This window comes from Chiloscyllium punctatum, chromosome 31, assembly GCF_047496795.1.
Source record: "Chiloscyllium punctatum isolate Juve2018m chromosome 31, sChiPun1.3, whole genome shotgun sequence".
NCBI lineage: Eukaryota > Metazoa > Chordata > Chondrichthyes > Orectolobiformes > Hemiscylliidae > Chiloscyllium > Chiloscyllium punctatum.
In genome coordinates, this window is record NC_092769.1 from 64,161,637 (window position 1) to 64,183,462 (window position 21,826).

Below are 21,826 nucleotides of genomic sequence, written 5' to 3' on the forward strand. Positions count from 1 at the left end.
TGTGAGAAGGTCAGACTGTTTTTCTTCGCTGGGAAAAGGCTGAGGAGATTTGAGAGAAATTTTAAGAATCCGGAAGACAGAATGGTTAGGGAGAAATTATTCCCATTTGTAAATGGATCGAGAACCAGAAGCATTAAAGAGTTCCGCAAAAGAAGGAAATGCAAATTCACACTGCAGCTGTTTGGGGTATGGAATGCACTGACTAAAAGTGCTAGAGGTAGGTTCAACTTAGATATTCGAGAGGAAAATTGTTGTTCCAGTTTAAATTAATCCATGTGCAGGGTTACCGGGAAAAGGCAAGAGATTAGCACTAAGTTAAAATGCTCAGACAGCTAGTGCAGAACACAATGGGTCAAGTGGCCACTTTCTGTGATTCAACCGTATTGCAGTTGGTGTGGAGTCACATGTGGGTCAGATCAAGTAAAGGACAGCAGATTCCCCAAAGGACATTACAGAATCAGGGTTTTACAATAATCGATGATAGTTATCATAGTCACCATTACTGGGATGAGCTCTAATTTCCATCTTTATTAATTCAATTTAAATTCAATCTCCTACCAGTGGTGGAGTTTGAACACATCTGCCCAGACCACCTTTAAATTGCTGGTCGATGCGTGATAGTACCATGCATCTTAATCTCCTCGGATGGATTTGTTCTTTGTCCCTTATGTTCAGTCACCAGCGATTTCACAATTAACTGCAGTGTTTGAGTTTTGCTGTTATCACTTCTAGGACTGAACCATGTCATTGGGATCGGTTTCTATTGATATTAATAAACTCCAGCTCAGTTATATGTTAATATTTCTGGATAAAAACCAAATCAAGCAGCTTTGGGTTAAATACACTGAACTTTTCTGAACATCATTGACGTAAGTTAATTCCTTTTTGAAGTGCTCTCTTTTCCTGTCTCCTCCATTTCCCAACAAGGAATTTAGAGAGCTCAAACATGTATTTATCACAAAGATTGAGAAAATCTGATCAGCTGCTTCAATTCTTTTCACTAGCCCACTGGGCCAACACTGTCTCATTATCTGAGCCCTTAGTCAGTTTCCTTTAATTTCTCTCCCATTTCCCCTCATGTCCTCTCAATACTTCTCTTGTCCATAATACCAACCACCTGCTCCACCATAATCTTTTTACTAAACCGCAATGACGCAGCATCACCGTATCTGCTGACATTTTCTCTCTCATCACGTAATGTTCTTTGCTCCATCATATTTACCATCATCATCCAACAATAAAACCCACTGTCTTTGCAAGCTCACGCCCCAGCTCTACCTTTCAACCTCTTCTCTCCAAAGTCCTTATCACCTCCCAAAATACATGCTTGTCTTTCCAGGAGCTGTGTTATTCCGTCCATATAGGCTGGAGCTATTCTCTTTGGAGTGTTGGAGGCTGAGGTGTGACCTTATAGATGTTTATAAAATCATGAGGGGCATGGGTAGGGTGAATAGTCAAGTTCTTTTCTCTAGGGTAGGGGAGTCCAAAACTAGAGGTCATAGGTTTAAGGTGAGATGGGAAAGATTTAAAAGGGACCTAAGGGGCAACATTTTCACGCAGAGGCTGGTGAGTATATAGAATGAACTGCCAGAGGAAGTGGTGACTAGTACAATTGCAACATTTAAAAGGTATCTGGGTGGGTACATGAATAGGAAGTGTTTAGAAGCACATGGGCCAAATGCGGGCAAACAGGACTCGATTTATTTAGGATATCTGGTTGGTATGGATGTGTTGCCGACTGAAAGGTCTGCTTCCGTGCTGTATTTCTCGGTGATTCTATAAGGTTACTTTCTCTCCATAGTTGCAGAGTTAGAAATTACATCCCATATGAATACGAGAAAGATTAACTGTTATTGTTTATCCCTTCCGTCTGCAGTCACAAACAGCATTGGCCGAAACATTCGCCTCCCTTGCCTCCCCACTGTTACCCAGTTGTGCTTTTCTGGTTTGTTTTAAATATATCAATGTAGTGGCAGAGTAGGCCGTTCAGCCCATTAAACATTCTTACTCAGTAAGAGATTAGGTCTCACTGAATATCAATGTTCCATGATCACTCACAGTGTGACCGTGTCTTGCAGACCAGGTTAATTTAGTGACAGCAGGCCTTCTGGAAATTGAGAGGAGAGTTACTGTTCAAAACCTAAACTCATAGTGGTAAAGACATTAGGCAATGCCCAGTAAAATATTAAGTACGGCAGCCATTTATTGGTCTTTCCAGGCCTCTTGAAGCAAATCCATTGTGATCAGAGGTTGGTGGAGGGAATTGTCTCTTTGGAATGTGGACAGGGAGGGAGACAGAGGTGCTTCCTCATGGTATCATGCAGTAGGTTGCTGTAGGACGCAATAGTTAGCAAATGAACCTTGATCTTTCTTGCACTGTAATCCTTATGTCAGCAAAATCTCACCCCTTAATATTCAGGAGATTATACACTGTGATAAGAACAGAAAGCGCTGAGGAACTCTGCAGATCCTGCAACATTTTTGGAAAGTTTAGATTCTGAAAGGTCAATTATTCAGAACTTAACGGAGGTGGTAAAATGGTGGGATTTGTGCTGCTGAAATACAGGAAGGGGCAAGTGGGGAAAAAAAACTATGGGAGAATGGAGATTAAAGGGGTCACTGATCAAAAAGCAAAGGAGTGTGTTCTGGTCACCCAGTTATAGCAACAATATTGTTAAGCTGAGGAGGGTTCAGAAAAGATTTACCAGGATCTTGCTGGGTATGGAAATTTTGAGTTATAAAGAAATGCTGGGACTTTTTTCACTGAGGCATTAGAGGTTGAAAGGTGATCTTTGTAGAAGTTTATAAAATAATGAGGGGTATAGGTAGAGTTAATGGAAGTTGTCTTTCCCCTAGGATGGGGGATTTCAAGACTAGGGGTCACATTTCTAAGGTGAGAGGAGGAACATTTAAAAAAGACACAAGGGGCATTTTTTTTAAACAAGATGATTCATATGTAGAATGAATTTCCTGAGAAAGTGGTGGATGTGGGTACAATTGCAATGTTTAAAAGAGTGGTTGTAGAGAAGTTACAAAGCATAGATCCAGAGTAGGTTTTAACAGACTGTAGAAAGCAGAATATCAGTCAGTTATGACTGAAATCAAAAGCCTGCAAAGATATACACTGGAGGGAAATATATCAAAATGAAGGATAGAGTTCATGGTCTGACATTTGTTGAGCTCAATATTGACTCGAAAAGAGACTCCATGCGGAAAATGAAGTGTTGCTCCTGCAGCTTGATTTGGGCTTCGCTGGTGAACTGCTGCAGGCCCAGGTCAGGAATGAGTGAGAGAGCAGGATGGCAGCTGGGAATGGCAAGTGACTGGATTGCATGCAGATTGAGCAAAGGTGTTCCTCAAAATGATCACCATTTAGTTACCAATGTTGGTTTGGCCACAGTGAGAGTATTGTGTGTTGTTCTGGAATCTGCATGATAGAAGGTATGTGTTAGCACTGGAGAGAGTGCACAATAGATTCACCAGGATATTGCAAGTTCTAGTTATGAAGCGAAATTAGACAGACTGGGGTTGTTTTCCTTACAGCAAAGGAGATTGGGAGGGACATTATTGAGATGTGTAAAATGAAGGATATCGATAAGTTAGATAGGAATAAACTTTTCCTCTTGATGGAGCCATCAGTGACCAGAGCAGAGCTTTAAGGTAAAGATTAGATCATTTACAGTGTGGAAACAGGCCCTTCGGCCCAACAAGTCCACACCGACCCGCCGAAGCGCAACCCACCTATACCCCTACATTTACCCCTTCACCTAACACTATGGGCAATTTAGCATGGCCAATTTACTTGACCTGCACATTTTTGGACTGTGGGAGGAAACCGGAGCACCTGGAGGAAACGCACGCAGACACGGGGAGAATGTGCAAACTCCACACAGTCGCCTGAGGCAGGAATTGAACCCGGGTCTCTAGCGCTGTGAGGCAGCAGTGCTAACCACTGTGCCACCGTGCTGCCCAGAACAGAGACATGAAGAACAACTTTTTCACCTTGATGGTGGTGGGAATCTGGAACTGGAAGGGTGGAAGCCCAACTCTCAAAACATTTAAGTATTTGGATTTGCCAAGGTATATAAAGCTATGGATCAAGTGTTGGAGAATTGGATCAGAATAGCTAGGTGGTTATTTTTGACTGGTGCAGTCATGATGGGCTAAAGGGTTTTTGTTCTGTAGATTCTGCATTTGGTCTCCTCAGTGTAGAGGACATGACACTGTGAGCAACAAAAGCACTGGACTAGGTTGAAAGAAGGACCAGTAAATTGCTAATTCACCTGGAGGTGATGTTTGGGGCCATGGTCAACTTGGAGGAAGGATGTAAATGGGCCAGGGTTACGCTTGCTGCAATTACATGGAAAGCTGCTGTGGGAGGGGAATGAGGAGCTGGAAGTGATAGAGGTATGGACCAGAGAGAACAGCTGCTTAGAATTCTGACAGAAGGGAAGGGCATGTGTGTTTGGTAGTGGCCTCATGCTGGATATGGTGAAAATGGCAGAGGATAATGCTAGATTGTGGATAGTGAAGATAAGAGGAATCCTATGGTGGTCCAGGAGAGAGGGAAAGGGGTGAGAGCAGATGTGCTGGAAATAGGTTGGATGCAGTTCACAGCCCTTTCTACCAGAGTGAGTGTGAGGGGGTGGGGGAAGGAGTTCTCAGTTGAGAAAGGAGGGACTTGTCAGAAGCCTGTTGTGCAAGGTACCATCTCTGGAACAGTCATCAGAGGAACTGAGGGAATGGAATACAGTCCTTCCAGCAGGATGTGAAGAAGTGCAGTTGAGCTGGATTTGGTAGGGTTGGGTTTGTCACGAGTATTAGTAGCTGGCCTACCCCTGAAAATGAAGTCGAGAAGCATTAGAAATGAACCAAGTGAAGGTGAGAGAATGGTGAAAAATGGAAGCAAAGTTTATGAAACTTTGTAAATGCAGATGAAAGCTAGTTGCGGCATAATCAGACAGGGAATAGCAGGAGTGGTGTTTGAGATAGGACTGGAAAATTAAGCGCTGCACAAACCCCACAAAAATACAGACACAATTGGAGAAAATGACTAATTCATTAACTTCAGTTCTAAGTCTGCACAGGGGCTTGAAAATAGAACCCAGCTAGAGAGAGGGAGAAACCTAAAAGTGGAGCAAAAGAATGGTGCAGTTGATTTGGATTTATGCTAGGGAAGGAGATTATGCACAATAGGGTTTGTTATTTTAAAAGGAATATAAGAGAAAACATTCCTTCAAACTGGAATTGCCTGTTCTGAATTCCTGTCCTGTACTGTTGACTTTTGTAAACTCATTACAGTGTATTAGAATGGAAGGCTTTGCAGATTCGAAACTCAAACCAAATATTACTTGACCAAAATGTCATCCAACTTGTGGAGAAATCTTTGTTATCTGAGAAAAGATTTCAAACATCAATATGACTGGAAAATAACTGAGACACATAAGTGAGGGAGAGTGTACCATTGCACTGACTGTGCAAAAGAGATGAACTAATTCCACAGCCTTAAAGAAAATGCACCATATGTAGTGGGGATGAAGTGTGTACATGGTCTATGTTTGCACATCACTTCAATAGATCATCCAACCTGAAGAGACACTGAACACACCAAAGAGAAACAGTGTGGTACTATGAGAAGTATAGGCCGTCTGAGCTTCAAACGGACTACATGGTCACACTGGGGAAAGACTGTTCTCCTGCTCCCCTCTGTCATCAGGTCTTCTCACTCTCCTTCAAATAATGCAACAGCATCCCCTCCTCAAACAAACAAAAAAATCACCGCACCATCCTTGCCTCATCTCCTAAGTCTCTTTCCTCTCCAAGATCCTTGAACATTTTGGCATCTCCCAAATCCATTCCTGTCTATCCCATCAATCAGGGCCGATGTAGTCCTGAAACAGTTAAAATTAAAGCCACAAATGATATCCAGTGTGGCCGTAACCAAGTCAAACAAGCACACCCTGTTCTTTAACAAGGTTGACCACACCATTCTGTCCAGCCCCCCTCTAAACTCTTATAAATCAAAGAAGATAATGGACTTGAACAAGACAAGAAAGATCAAACCAGCTGCATGAGTTTGCTCTATCCCGGCTGTACTTTTCTTTCTCCACATTCTCACTGGAAATGTCTCGTCTCCCCACCCATACAGTTCCCTGCGGTATCCCCAAATTTATCTAGTTTTGGCCTCCTCCCCTTTCTTGTTGGCATATCCCCATAATTACATCATTTGAACAATATGCTTGTCATGTGTACTCTGACAGCTCCCATCGCTACCTCACCATCACTTTTTCCACTTTTGTGAAATTATCAGAATTGTTCTTCTGATAACCAGCAGTGGAAGTAGAGAGATTTCTTCCAGTTAAATACTGAGAAGACTGAAGCCATTGTTTTAATTCCCTCATGAACAACTTCATTCTGAATGTAGGTTTGTTTTCTGAGCTGCAAGGTTCATTTTCAGATGTTTTGTCACCACACGAGGTAACGTCTTCAGTGAGCCCCTCTCCCTGCCAACTGTCTGAAACTGAACCAGACCTTTTGGAGGTTGATGTCATATCTGATCCAGAGGATTGTGCGTCCCAATGATTTTCTAGTCACAAGGATGATTCACAGGTGGAACAAGGAAACATTTTCCTCTTCATAATTTGAACTCAGTCACATATAAGCAAAGTAATTCTAAGATCGTGGGGCTTTTGCTTTGTGTTTCCCATCTGCTAATATTTGCCTTGTAAAAACTTGTAAAAAAAAAGTTTACAAAGATCATCTGTACAAGCAAATGATTGTAATTTAGAATAAAAGATTCTAGTTTCTATTGAACATTTGTTCTGTTTTCATTCCCCCAATCTATAAATCCCTCTCCCATACATTCCTCCCCTCTTTGCACCTTCCTGCAGGTTCAGTATCACTCTTCTGATTTAATCTTCTTTCTAGATTCTCTCACCTCCTGCCTTTAATCTAGTGACTCAGGCAGTGGCTGAATCCTCTTACTCATTCTTTCAAATAATGCAGCTCACAACAACAAATTATTTTTAATAACTTTATTAGTCATTTTGAATATTTGGAAAGAATCAGTTTTTCCCAATAGTGAGGAACAGAAAGTTCAAAAATTAATTCCTTCTCTCCAGGTCTGTTCTAATAAGCTGTGTTTATCTGAGTTACATTTATACAGACTCACTCACTAGACTACCAGATCTCAGTGAATTACAACACAAGTTGTGCCTGAGTTACATGTACACAGACTCACTCAAACAATAACTGCAACATGTTATACTTAAAACAAGCGTTTAACGTAACAAATTGGTCACAAGGCGTTTCACAGGAGCATTAGGACCCAATCTTGGCCAAAAAGATTGTTTAGATTAGATTAGATTCCCTACAGTGTGGAAACAGGCCCTTCGGCCCAACAAGCCCACACCGACTCTACGAAGAGTAACCCGCCCAGACCCATTTCCCTCTGATTAATGCACCTAATACTGTGGACAATTTAGCATGGCCATTCACCTGACCTGCACATCTTTGGACTGTGGGAGAAAAGTGGAGCACCCGGAGGAAACCCACACAGACACAGGGAGAATGTGCAAACTCCCAAGGCTGGAATTGAACCCGGGTTCCTGGCGCTGTGAGGCAGCAGTGCTAACCACTGAGCTACCATGCTGCCTGTAAGGAACAGTTTGTAAGGAACAATTTCAAGCAGGAGAGTGAAATATAGGTGGAGAGGTTTAAGGAGGGAACCCCAGAGCTTAGTGTCATGGCAGCTGAAGGCACAGCCAAATGGTAGAGAGATTAAAGTCAGGGTTGGTACTCCAGTGTGCAGTTCTCATGTACATGTTTCTGACAGCCCATGCTTAAGACCCAAATGTGAACTTTGAGACATAGTTTGACCTTTCAGGGTCTTGAGAAAATCAAGTCCCCTGAGAACACATACTGTAAAAAGTTAGGTCTAGTTGAGACCTCCTGTCTACTGAATAAGGATAGACTTAAAGTGACTTAAAATCATCTGGATTTCAGTGTTATAACAAGAAAATGATTTAGCAGAGATTAAAACAAAAAGTCAGGAATACTGAAAGTCTGAACAAAAAAAAGGAGGGGGGGGGCAATACACAGCAGATCACTCATCATTTAAAAGGTTATTAACAATCACTGTTTTGGGAGACTTCTTTGGGATGATCACTTTCCACTACCATCTCCCTTTAATACGCTGAATATTCTTTTGACCTTTCTTCCACATCAGCAAGTAGCAATGTTTGATTTTAGATGGGGAAGGAGTGGACTTCACTGCAGAACTCGATTGTGAATCAGCTTTTTTGAGATAGAGTTAAGACAAGACAATCGAGCTTCAAGCAAGTTTCAGTACTAAGTAAGGCTGCGATCTCCAGTTTGGTGTGGGTTAACAACATGGATAGAACACACAAAAGGATTTTCTTACAACTTTTCTAGCATGGCCTTTGTTCTTCAAGCTTTCTCTGTCTCTCTCTGGGTCTTTATTTTCTGATTCATCTTCAACACATGACTTTTTCTCAGGAGGATTTACGTGTCTGATTACCTGCCTCTTATCTGATTGACCCCAGCCTTGTGCAGATGCAGTTTGTGATCAATGTTGACACTACTTCATCAATTTTTTTTAAATTCACCTGTGGGATGTGGGTGCTGCTGGCTGGCCAGCATTTATTGCCCATCCTAGTTGCCCTTGAGAAGGTGATAGTGAGCTGCCTTCTCAAACTGCTGCAGACCATGTGCTGTAGGTAGACCCACAAGGCTGTTGAGAAGCACGTTCCAGGAATTGACCCATTAACATAAAGGGGAAATACACATAGCAGGTCACTCATCCGTTCTGCATGTTCATCATTATTCTGTGATCCTCTTATTGCAAGGTTGCTACATTGCATGTTGTCATTTATTTCATTGGCATCTCTGTTTTAGCTTACACAGCAGCTTTTACTTTGAGGCTGTAGTACATTTTAATTGAAACTTGACCAGCTTCCAGGATCCCTTGCTATCTTTCCCACACTGTCCTATTTGCAGAGCTTATTTGCTTTATTATAGTCAGGTGAATTTCTCATGTATTAGATGCTAATATCTCAATTATGTTGAAAATTATCTTGAAAATAGCCCAAAGTACTTGGGACCTTGGCACCAATGGAAGAAGTGGTGAAAGTGTGGATACTCATAGCATCAGGGGAGTTACTTCTAAATTATTCTTTCATGCATTCTGGGTTTTATTGGAAGAGCCAGTATCTGTTGGCTATGCCATAAATGTTTCTGAGGTGGCTGGTTTGTGAGGTCATTTTAGAATGGCTCTGGGCTCATGTGTAGTCCAGACCAGGTGAGGATGGCAGATTTTTTTTTTCTCTGAAAGACATCAGTGAACCTGATGGTTTCTATAACAATCGCAGTGAACCTGATTTGTTGGAAAAGCAATCGATGACAGTTCTTATAGTTAACATCACTGGAATTAGCTTTCAAATACAATTCATAAATCGGAGATTAATTTCCAGCAGCTAGAATTGGTGAAATTTGAATTCTGGTCTCCAGACCTTTATACTGGGTCTGACTAATACTAGTCCAGTGACATTACTGCTGCACCACCGTGGTTTGTCTGTCTTTTGTGCCTGTTAACTTGTGTATCATATCCAAACTGCTGCTCGTTAATGAAATGGCTTGGAATCACCTACGACTTCTACCCTGGATTTTTGGTATTTGTGAATTCTGGACTAACTCTCAATTTCCACTAATTTCCCAGACTCTGAACACAATTGTGAAGCAGCTTGTGTTCTAGAGCTCAACTGTGGAACAGAGCAGATTAAAAACATTTCTTATGCATCTCAAGTGTTAATCCACACATTCATTTCTAGATATATTTGACAGCAGTGACAAGCAGCACAATCCAAACTCACCAGTCACTTGTGAATTCGCTGGTGCTGCAGCAGGTTGGAAAACTGAGTGAATCCCATCCCACACATGGAGCAGGTGAACGGCCTGTCCGCTTTGTGGACATGCTGGTGTTTCAGCAGGTTGCAAAACTGGGTGAATCTCTTCCCACACGTAGAGCAGGTAAATGGCCGCTCTCCAGTGTGAACTCGCTTGTGTCTCATAAGAACATTGCTGCTTTTAAACGTCTCCTCACAGTCAGAACATTTAAAAGGTTTTACATCAGAGTGAATACGCTGATGTTTCAGTAGGTTGTATGACTGAGCAAATCCCTTTCCACACTTGGGACATGTAAACGGTCTCTCTCCAGTGTGAGTTCGCTGGTGAACAGTGAGTTCAGATGATCTCCTGAATCCAGTTCCACAGTGAGAGCACCTGAATGGTCTCTCGTCAGTATGAACACGTTGATGGCACGTCACTTCCCCAGAACTTTTAAAGCATTTCCCACAGTCTGGGCATTTAAAAGGTCTCACATCAGTGTGAACTCGTTGGTGTTTCTGTAGGTTTGAAGAAGCAGTGAATCTCTTCCCACACACAGAGCAGCTGAAAGGCTTCTCCCCACTGTGAATGAGTTGGTGTCTCAGTAGATACTTCTTGCTTTTAAATTTCTTCTCACAATGAGAACATTTAAAAGGTCGTTGCTCAGTGTGAACATACTGGTGTGTCAGCAGACTGGATGACTGAGTGAATCCCTTCCCACAAGTAGAGCAGGTGAATGGTCTCTCCCCAGTGTGACTGCGTCGATGAATTTCAAGCTCAGATGGATAACTGAATCCCTTTCCACAGTCTACACATTTCCATGGTTTGTCAATGCCATGGGTATCCTTGGGTCTCTCCAGGTTGGACAAATTGTTTGGAGCTTTGTCTACATACACTACACTGCACTGTGAAAGGTGCAATGTTTGTTCAGACTGTTCAACTGTTGGAAGCTATTTCCACAATCAGTTCACTGGAACACTCTCACTTCAGCATGTGTATCTTGGTGCTTTTCCAATCACATTGATGTTTTAAATCTTTTTGACAAACAAAACAGACAAATATTTCTCCTTCCACATTCAAGGGCTGATGATATTCATGTCCTGATAAATAAAGAGATTCTGTCAAATCTTGACGTGATTTTTTGATTTGAGTTGTTCATCTGATAATCGCCCAATTATAGAGTCCTAGGAAAGGAGTTCAGAAAGCCCAATGACTGAAGTACAAGACAGAAATATAGAAAAGAAGATTTTGGTTTCTATGGAGCACTTTCTGCTAAAGTAGTAAATATTTGTCTCTCTCAAGCTTTCCACGCTGGAATTCATTCCTGAGTGTCATCTCTATTGTTTTGCTTGGACTTCAGCTATTTGCAATATAAATTAATGATTTAGGTGTGGGAATTAAATATCTCCAAGTTTGCAAACAAAATAAAGCTGGGTAGGTGACTGAACTGTGAGGAGGAAGCAGAGATGATTCAGTGTGATTTGGACAAGGTGTCTGTGTGGGCAAATGACTGGGAGAGAAAAGTAATGTGGATAGTAATGAGATTATCCACTTTAGTACCAAAACAGGAAGGCTGATTGAATGGCAATAAATTGGAAAAGGGGAGGGTACCACAAGACCCAGCTATCCTTCAACACCAGGTCAAACAAGCAGCTCTAACAAAAGCCTTTGACTGCAGGACCAGAGATATCTTGCTGAAATTATACAGGGCCTTGGTGAGAACATATCTAGAGTATTGTGTGCAGTTCTGGTCATACAGGGAGTTACCGAAGACAAAAGTTGCTCAAGAAACACAGCAGGTCTGGCAGCATCTGTGCAAAGTAAGCAAAGTTAATGTTTCTTCAGAACTCAGAATTTACCAACCTGATTCTTGGGTTAGCAGAACTGACAATATAAAGCAAGACTGGATTGGTTAAAACCATATTCACTGCAATTTAGGAGAATGATCTTGTTGAAACTTTTAAATTTTAACAGGGTGAACAAAGGAATGGTATTCTCGATGACCAGGGAGTCCAGAACCAGGGGTCACAGTCTAAGGATATGTGGTGGTCTGTTTAGGACTGAATTGAGGACAAACGTCTTCACTAGAGTGCTGGGCCAGTGGAATTCTTTCACACAAAAAGTGGTTGAGGCCAAATCGTTGAATGTTTTCAAGCAGACAGGTATAGTTCTGAGGGCTTAAAGGGATCAAAGGCCAAGGGGAGAAAAGAGGGAACAGGGTCCAGAGTCTGATGATCAGTTTGAACAGTGGAGTATTTTCTATACTTTTCTTCGACCACTCTCCGTTCTCTCCCCATTCCCTCCCGTACTCTGGCCAATGTTGACTTCTACAGCCCCGGTCTGCGAGTGAGAGTTAAATCAATGAGTCAATCGTTTTCCTTCTTGGCCACTGAAGTATCGCCGACCCTCCCATCCCTCACCAAGATGGCCACCCAGTCGCCCTCCTCGCCTAACCATCCCCTCACCAAGATGGCGGAGGGGGGGGGGGTTCGCCATCCTCGTTCGCCCCGCCCCCATCACATCATTGAGCAACAGCCCGCCTCCCAATCACAAAATGGCGGTCACTCACCTTTCTTCCTTCCCCCCCCCTCCCAGGATGTTTCTACTTTCTCTTCCCCTCCCCCGCGGGACCTGTGAGCTCTTATTCGGAGCCCCAAGCCTCCCCTACAACGTTGATAATGTTGCCAGGTCCTGATGCTACGATTTCCATGCCTACCTTATCTCACAGACACTACCCGCCGCCCGAACCTTCCGCTCCTCCTCAGGCTGTCCCCATAAATGACACTGAGCATGCTCAGAGCACAACGCGTTCCTGCTCCTGCGCAGTGAGCTCCGGTTCTCCCTGATGGGGATGGGGGCGGGGCTCTCTGGGGCATTCCCAGTTGGAAAACTGCCATATAGTGCAATTCATGAACAAATCTTATTCATTTCCCAAAGAGCAGAGTGGGGACTTCATAGGTGAAGTTCGCATCAAACAGGAATCAACGCAGGCTCTGGACATTTCAGTAAACCTGCTCGTCCAGCAGAACCATAGTAATCAGTAAGATCATCTGCTAGGAAACAGCCAGAACTTACAGGAGCTGGGTCGTAGAAAATCATTTCATCAAAACCAGAGATATATTTGCTTAATGTTTTAAAGTTTTCACCGGATTTCCTTCCTGTCCTAAAATAATTGCAGCACAGAATGATTATTTCATTTCAGTCTATTGTATTTATGCTAGTTCACTGGAAGAGCTGTTCTCCTAATCCAGTATTCTCATCTTTTCTCTAATGTCCTGCATGATTGCTGTCGTCAGATAATGGTTTAATTCTCTGTTGAGAGCTTCATTTCAATTTGTCACCATTACACTTTCACTTCATAATTTGCTTGATTTTTGTACTCTTTGCCCATACCTCAAAAGACCAAAACACTTAAAAGAACCACGTTTTGTTTTGGCCTTCTACCTTCAAGTAATAAAAATGACAAATCAACACACCTCCATCGCAACCAGAGAACGTATTGAAGTGCAGTGCTTCAATTAGTGATCCAGACTGTGAAATCATTTGTGTGTCTGGATAGCTGTCTATAGCTGAGTGCCTGATTGCTGTATTAAATCTAACATCTCCACAACCATTCCACATTTCCTTTGCAACAACATGAAGAATATACTGCTTTTGTTTCATTTCATTTCATTTCCATCCTCCGACTGTTTGCAAATTCCTTTTATACGTCATCTTTTAACACATATATGTTCTCCACTATAAAAACTTACATTGGTCTTACTAACAGGTTGCAAGAGGATTGCTGTGGTTACAGTTTGGAAATACTGTTTTTTAAGTGAATGAGTAGAGATCTGACAAATGGATTTTAATGAAGTAAAACATGAGTGTTCATTTTTGCAGAAAGAATTTAACAATCTGTTTTGCAGCTCTGAGATGCAAAGAGATTTGGGTGTCCTAGTGCATTATTCACAAAAGTCTAGATTAGAGTGGTGCTGGAAAAGCACAGCAGGTCAGGCAGCATCTGAGGAGCAGGAAAATTGATGTTTCAGGCAAAAGCCCTTCATCAGAAATAGAGGCAGGGTGCCTGCGGTGTGGAGAGATAAATGAGAGGGGGGTGGGAGTGGGGAGAAAGTAGCATAGAGTACAATAGGTGAATGGGGGTGGGGATGAAGGTGACCTGGGGGTTGCAGTGAGAGAGAGACTCACTAAGATTCTTGTAGAGAGAGGAGGAAAACTTCTTCAAAGCAGGCATCCATTTTTACCTATTATTCACAAAAGGTCAGTGTCTGTGTAATTAGGATAATTAACAAAATGTTATTGTTTATTGTGGAGCATTGAATTGAAAAAATATTGACTGATTGAGTTTTTGTTGTCACATGTCCTGAGGTATAGTGAAAAATGTTGTCTTGCATGCTATACAGGCAGATTTTACATACAAAGTGCATAAGGGTAGAAGAGCGGAATGCAGAATACCGTATCACTGGGAAGGTACAGAGACAGAGTTCAGAATTAATATTTGAAGTCAACGAGCAGCTCCTTCAGTTTACTGACATTGATGGAGAGATTGTTATCTTTACAGCAAGCCGCTAAGCACTCAATCTCGTTTTTGTATTCTGCCTCAACATTGTTTAAGATTGGACCTACAACAGCGGTGTCATGAGCAAACTTGTAAATGGAGTTGGGGCAGAATTTGGCCACACCGTCCTGAATATAAGGACTATATTAGGGGGTTGAGTATGCAGTCTTGTGGGGCACCAGTATTGAGGATTATGGTGAAGGAGCTGTTGTCACCTATTCTTACTGATTGCGGTCTATGGGTCAGGAAGTCAAGGATCCAGTTACAGAACGGGAGTCAAGACGTACGTCTCAAAGTTTACGGATGAGTTTGTTTGGAATCATGGATGAAGATGGAATTGCAGTTAATGAGTGCCTGATGGAGAACATGGTGAATGAGTTCTGAAGAGTCATATCTGACTCAAAACGTTGACTGTTTCCCTCATCACACATGCTATGAGACCTGTTGGGTTTTTCCAATGTTTTCCCTTTTTATTTTCCAACTCCTGTGGTATTTTGCTTTTAGAAAATTAGCACGTTCATGCTTTAGGTGTTCAGGAAGCATGAGACCACTACTGGAATACTGTATGCAGTATTGATCTTCTTGTTTAAGGAAGAATGTAAAAGTATTGGAAGCAATTCAGAGAAGATTTACCAGATCAGTTTCAATGTGGTTATGCAGGATAGAAAACATATATCATTAAGCCATTTAAAATTGGTACAGCACACACCCTCCTCAATACACATACAAAAATACACTGTTTGAGATAGTCATAGTCATAGATTCATAGAGATGTACAACATGAAACAGACCCTTCGGTCCAACACATCCATGCCAACCAGATATACCAGTCTAATCTAGTCCCACTTGCCAGCACCTGGCCCATATTCCTCCAAATCCCTCCTATTCATAAACCCATTGCGATGCCTTTTAAATGTTGCAATTGTACCAGCCTCCACCACATCCTCTGGCAGCTCATTCCATACATGCGCCAGTCTCTGTGTGAAAAAGTTGCCCCTTAGGTCTCTTTTATATCTTTCCCCTCTCACCCTAAACCTATGCTCTCTAGTTCTGGACTCGCCCACTCCAGGGAAAAGACTTTGTCTATTTATCCTATCCATGTCCCACATGATTTTATAAACCTCTATAAGGTCACCCCTCAGCCTCCAATGCTCCAGGGAAAACAGCCCTAGCCTGTTCAACCTCTCTCTATAGCTCAAATCCTCCAACCCAGGCAACATCCTTGTAAATCTTTTCTGAATCCTTTCAAGTTTCACAACATCCTTCCGATAGGATGGAGACCACAATTGCATGCAATATTCCAAAAGTGGCCTAACCAACGTCCTGTACAGCTGCAACATGACCTCCCAACTCCTGTATTCAATACTCTTGACCAATAAAAGAAAACATACCAAACACTTTCTCCACTATCTTATGTCCTTGCGACTCTACTTTCAAGAATCTATGAACTTGGTAGACGTAGGGGTATGGGTGGGTTGCGCTTCGGCGGAGCGGTGTGGACTTGTTGGGCCGAAGGGCCTGTTTCCACACTGTAAGTAATCAAATCAAATCAAATCAAACTTGCACTCCAAGGTCTCTTTGTTCAGCAACACTCCCTAGGACCTTACCATTAAGTGTATAAGTCCTGCTAAGATTTGCTTTCCCACAATGTAACACCTTGCATTTATCTAAACTAAACTCTATCTGCCATTCCTCAGTCCATTGGCCCATCTGATCAAGATTCTATTGTAACCTGAGGTAACCCTCTTCGCTGTCCACTACACCTCCAATTTTGGTGTCACCTGAAAACTTACTAACTATACCTCCTATGTTCACATAAATGACATATTTACATAAATGACAAAATGTAGTGGACCCAGCGCCGATCCTTGTGGCACTCCACTGGTCACAGGCCTTCAGTCTGAAAAACAACCCTCCACCATCACCCTCTGTCTTCTACCTTTGAGCCAGTTCTGTATCCAAATGGCTAGTTCTCCCTGTATTCCATGAGATCTAACCTTGCTAACCAGTCTCCCATGGGGAACCTTGTCGAATGCCTTGGAGAAGTCCATATAGATCACATCTACCGCTCTGCCCTCATCAATCCTTTTTGTTATTTCTTCAAAAAACTCAATCAAGTTCGTGATTTCCCACGCACAAAGCCATGTTGACGATCCTTATCAGTCCTTGCGTATTCAAATACATGTGAATCCTGTCCCTCAGGATTCCCTCCAACAACTTGCCCACCACCGGTGTCAAGCTCACCGGTCTATAATTCTCTTACTACCTTTTCAAAATACTGGTACCACATTAGCCAATCTCCAGTCTTCCAGCACCTCACCTGTGACTATCGAATATCTCAGCAAGCGCTTCTCACAGAGTTCTGGGGTACACCTGGTCAGGTCCTGCGGATCTATCCACCTTTAAGTGACATAGACTGGGACTGCCATAATGTTAAGGGTTTAGATAGAGAGGAATTTGTTCAGTGTGCACAAGATAAGTTGTTTTTTTTTATATAGTCTGCTTTTTTCTGAATGCTGATAGGATTAACCTCTTCCCGAATATGTCCGAACTCTTCTGCTCGTTCACTTATTGAAGGGGTTGTTCGAATGGTCACATTTCCTTTTGGTATAGTTGTTCCTTTAAGTCAGATTGTCTCGTCATGTTACAGTATTACAGTTACGAATGTTCAAATGTTTGGTCTAGCCCCTGAGGGTTTAATCTGTTTCATGCAACAAACAGAAAGACCCAGCTTTCTCCCAAGGTTTGACACTAGTCAAGATTCCAAATAAGGGGGTGTTTCAGCCAATGAGGGAGAGCCGAGCTCAGTCCCACCCCCTCATTCACTCCGATTGGCTGGAAGTCCAGCCCCGCCCGCCCAGTACTCCAGCTCCGCCCCCACTTCCCATTGGCCCTGAGCCACCGCCAACAGCCGCAGTGCAGGGCTGCGGCTGGACGGAGCAGATCATGTGGAAATTTTATCGCAGGTGAGATCCGCTTGGGAGAGCGGCCGAGAGAGTGATGGAGGGGCTAACTGCATTGGGAGGTTTCAGACTCACTGTAAGAAAACTTTAAACCATAATTGTGAAGCTTCCCCCCCGCTCCCCAAACTCCAGTTGGAGCCGATGGCGGCTTCGTCGCTCCTTTCCAGTATCAGGCCCGAGTGAACGGCCACCATCTTGAGAGGAGAGGACCAGTCGAGGGACGCATGCGCAGTCAGGTCGTTTGAGGGCTGAGGATCGGCCTGTGACCCCCGCCCCCTTTGGAGGTGAACCCAGAATTCCCGCCCCTCGGAGGTGAGGCTTCTATAACGTGCTCTGATTTGCTGGAGGACGCCCCCGCTCCCTTTCCTAATAGGTTTGGGCTCACTGTCAATCACATTCGCTCTTAGAGCATGCGCAGTGACGATGGCTGTTGGCGCTGCAGCTGATAGAGAACATAGAACATTACAGCGCAGTACAGGCCCTTCGGTCCTCAATGTTGCGACCTGTGAAACCTATCTATCCTACGCTATTCCATTTTCATCAACGGGATGTTGTTGTCTGTACAGCGACCTGAGGCCAGGGGAAGGAATACGGTGGGGAGAGTGAGAATTGAGAATGGAGGAATGGAGTGAAGGAACTGGGTTTTAATTCAAGGCAAGGGAGGAACATCCCAATTAGCAGGATCCCTAACTCAGCCGCTGGAGCCTGCTCCACTATTCAATAAGATCCTGGCCTATTTGATTGCTCCACATTCCTAACTCACCTCAAGACCCTTTCACCCCAGCTCACCTGAAATATGTCTATTTCAGATTCAAAATAATCAAATATGCCACCTTTCAAGGAAGAGTAATACGGTGACTTTGGTTAGCATTGCTGCCTCACAGTGCCAGGGATCCGGGTTTGATTCCAACATAGGGTGACTGTGGAGTTTGCACATTCTCCCTGTGTCTATTGTCTATTATCTATTGTCTATGTGGCTTTCCTCTAAGTATTCTAGTTTCCTTCTACAATCCAAAGATGTGCAGGTTAGGTGAATTGGCCATGCTAAATTGCCCATAGTGTTCAGGGATATGCAGGGTAAACATAGGATAATAGAGAATAGGTCTGGGTGGGTTACTCTTCAGAGGGTCAGTGTGGACCTGATATGTCAGCATGTAATAACTGAAGTTTTCAGGATCAGAATTACAGTTTATTGCAGCTTCATACTTGGGTCTATTTCAATAGGTTTAACTCGACTGAGTCTTAATATGCTTACATTTTTAAAAAGCAAAAACGTTGACACATTTTAGCTTTTCTGTGAAAACATGAACTCCAAAAGTGATGATTATTAGGGGCAAACAAGAGAAGGCCAAAGTAACACATTTAGTGTACTTTTTAACAAAGTATAAAACAATAAGCATTGTTTTTCATTGATGATTTGTTGAAATCTCGATTCTGGGCTAAAGCAGGCAGATTAATTGTCACATCATACTTAAAGCTCCATCTGGTGTCCACGTTGCCCATAAATGTAATTTCTAATGAAGCAGTGACCCTCAGCTCTACATTTACCCATACAGGAAATATCCTTTTGATAGGTGCCCTGTCAATAGCTGTCAGATTTTTAATGCTTTAATCAAGTTGCATGTAATTCTTCAGAACCCACTAGATAGAAACTTAGCCTGTCCAACTATTACTCATAATACAACCCACTTTTTCTGGTTATAAGTTTAGTGAACCTTCTCTAAACTGCCCTTGATACATTTTCATCCATCCATAACTAAGGGGTCCAGTGCACGCGCTGTTGTCTTATCAGTTCCCTTTACAATTGAAGTGTAACCTACCTATTTTTGCATTCAACCAGTGAACACCTACTAGCCCTTCTAATTACTTGTTGTACCTGCACATTAACCTTTTGCAATTCATGCACTAAGAAGGCTAGATTACTCTGCATCTCAGAGCTCTGTAATTTCTCATCATTTCAATGGAAATACTTCATTTTTATTATTCCTGCTGAAATGGAAAGTTTCCTGCATACTGCCATTTTCCAGATCATTGTCCATTCAGTTAATCTGTATCCCTTTGCAGCTTCCTTATGTCCTCTCAACTCAATTTCCTATTTATCTTCACTTTGTCAGCAAATATTGAAACCAAACTTTTGTTCAGTTAATCCAAATTTCTGAAAACACATTGCAAAATATTGAGGACTCCGCCATGATCCCTGTGGCATGTCACTCATTACATCTTGCCAAACCGAAAGGAACACATTAATGACTGGCTAACTAACATGTGACATCTTCTGAAACACCTTCTGAAAATCTAAGTGAAGTACATTCAGGAGTTCTCCATTATCGATAGTATGTGTTCCTTAAAGAACTCCAATAACTTTGTTAAATGTAATTTCCATTTCCCACAATCATGTCGACAGTCTGATTACCTGCAGTGTTTCAAACAGCCCAACGAAAATGTCTTTGCTAAGCTTGAGGAAAAGTATATAGGAGTGGGAGTTAAAGCTTTTGGGGATTAAGAGAAAGGAAACAGTATTGAAGAAAAACTTGAATTGTCTGTTCAGAATCTCTATCCTTTTCTGACAGTTAAAAGCTTATAAACTCCTTTTACAGGATGTAGAAAGAGGATGTATTAAAGGTGAGAAGCTCAAATCAAATTTAATGTCAACATTAAACAGAGTCACTTGATTCACGAGGAACAGAATATCAGCAGCAATGAATGAGAAAGAAGAAATGCTCACCTGTTCTATCTGTGGAAGAAGTTTACGTACATCAGTGTGAAAGGAAAAGCATCAAGTGTCAGGCCTGAATGAGAGTGTTCCAGTACCCGGACTGTGGAAAAAGCTTCAAGCAATTATGAGCATGATATTACACCATTTAAAGCAGTGAGAAAACATACACGTGTTCTGTGACTGGACGAGGCTTTGAGTGATCTTCCAAACTGGAGAGACACGAGGACACCGGCACCATGGAGAAACCGTGGAAATGTGAAGATTGTGGGAAAGGATTTAATTACTCATCCCGGCTGGAAATCCATCGACGCACTCACACTGGGGAGAGGCCATTCATCTGCACTGAGTGCGGGAAGGGATTTGCTCGGTCATCCAACCTTAGTTCACACCAGCGAGTTCACACTGAGGAGAAGCCGTTCAGCTGCACAACGTGTGGACAGAGCTTCAGGTCTGCAGACATGCTCACTGAACACGAGCTATTTCACATTGGAGGGCAGAAACCATTCAGTTGCTTCGTGTGTGGGACGAGATTCTCTCAGTTACTCGCCGTCCAGTCACACCACCATTTTCACACAAAGGAGAATCCATTCCGCTGCACTTCCTGTGGAAAGACGTTCAAGCATTCGATTGACCTCAAAGAACACCAGCACACCCACACTGGACAGAAACCATTCACCTGTTCCGTGTGTGGGAAGCAATTCCCTTGGTCGTCTCAACTGCTGACACATCAGCAAGTTCACACTGTGGAGAGGCTGTTCACCTGCTCTGTGTGTGGGATGGAATTCACTCAGTCATCCCATCTGCAGAGACACCAACGAATCCATAAGTGACTACTTGATTCTGCTGTTGTTAATGATGTTCATGATTGAGAATCTGATAATATTTGGTTTATTTCTGATATTAATAACCCCTATAACTGTGGCTGGTATTTTAATTTGATTTTCAGGGCTGCACTGTTTCTTTTCAAACGTACCACCTGTGATCTTTCCCCTTGAACTGGGAACTCAGTAACAATACAATAATGAACTTTTACTTCAATCCTAAATTGATTTTTCAATACGAAATCTGCAGTCCAGAATCTGGAAAATTAAATATGTCCAAGTGCGAAAATCTCTTAATCCTTGTTGACAATTTTGACTGCACATTTTTCACATTGATACCTGAATTATGGCATTAAATGAAGCCAAGAGTCATGAATAATAATGAAGTATTTTACAGATAAATCAATAAAACTTTCATCAATCAACATTGATATTGATGAAGTTTGGAAGTCGCTGGGTTCAATCATTTATGACACTGCAGCAGCAACATTTGGTAAAGGTTGAACCATATCAAAGACTGGTCTAAGAGCTACTTGGCAGAGATGATATGTCATTGAAGCAAAAAGGCAAGGATGACTTGATGCACAACCTTAATGCAGCAGCTAGAATGCTGCATCATCTCCAGGTAGCCAAGACAGTTGTGCAAAGGAACAGAGATATTGGGCAAAGAATCACTGAGTCTGACATGTCAAGAAATCTAAACTGCCTGTGGTCACATTCATTTACAAGCTGTGTCGGATGGGATTGAGAGAGCACTTGAAATCTCATCATGCCGAAGGTTGCTCCTGAGAAATCCAGAGCTGAAGTATTCACTGTTGGAAGTAAACAGACATCCTGCTGGGTTTAACATTACTGTGCAATACTC

At 42.5% G+C, this 21,826-nt stretch overlaps 1 protein-coding gene across 1 annotated transcript in view; it reads right to left on the reverse strand.

Moving 5' to 3' along the window:
* Positions 1-7,046: 7,046 nt before the first annotated feature.
* Positions 7,047-21,826, reverse strand: part of LOC140457230 (uncharacterized) — a 78,884-nt gene continuing 64,104 nt past the window's right edge. The window contains exon 5 of the mRNA XM_072551367.1: positions 7,047-10,659. Within this exon, the coding sequence (XP_072407468.1) occupies positions 9,894-10,659 (766 nt within the window). The 3' untranslated portion in view covers positions 7,047-9,893. The remainder of the gene's footprint in view (positions 10,660-21,826) is intronic.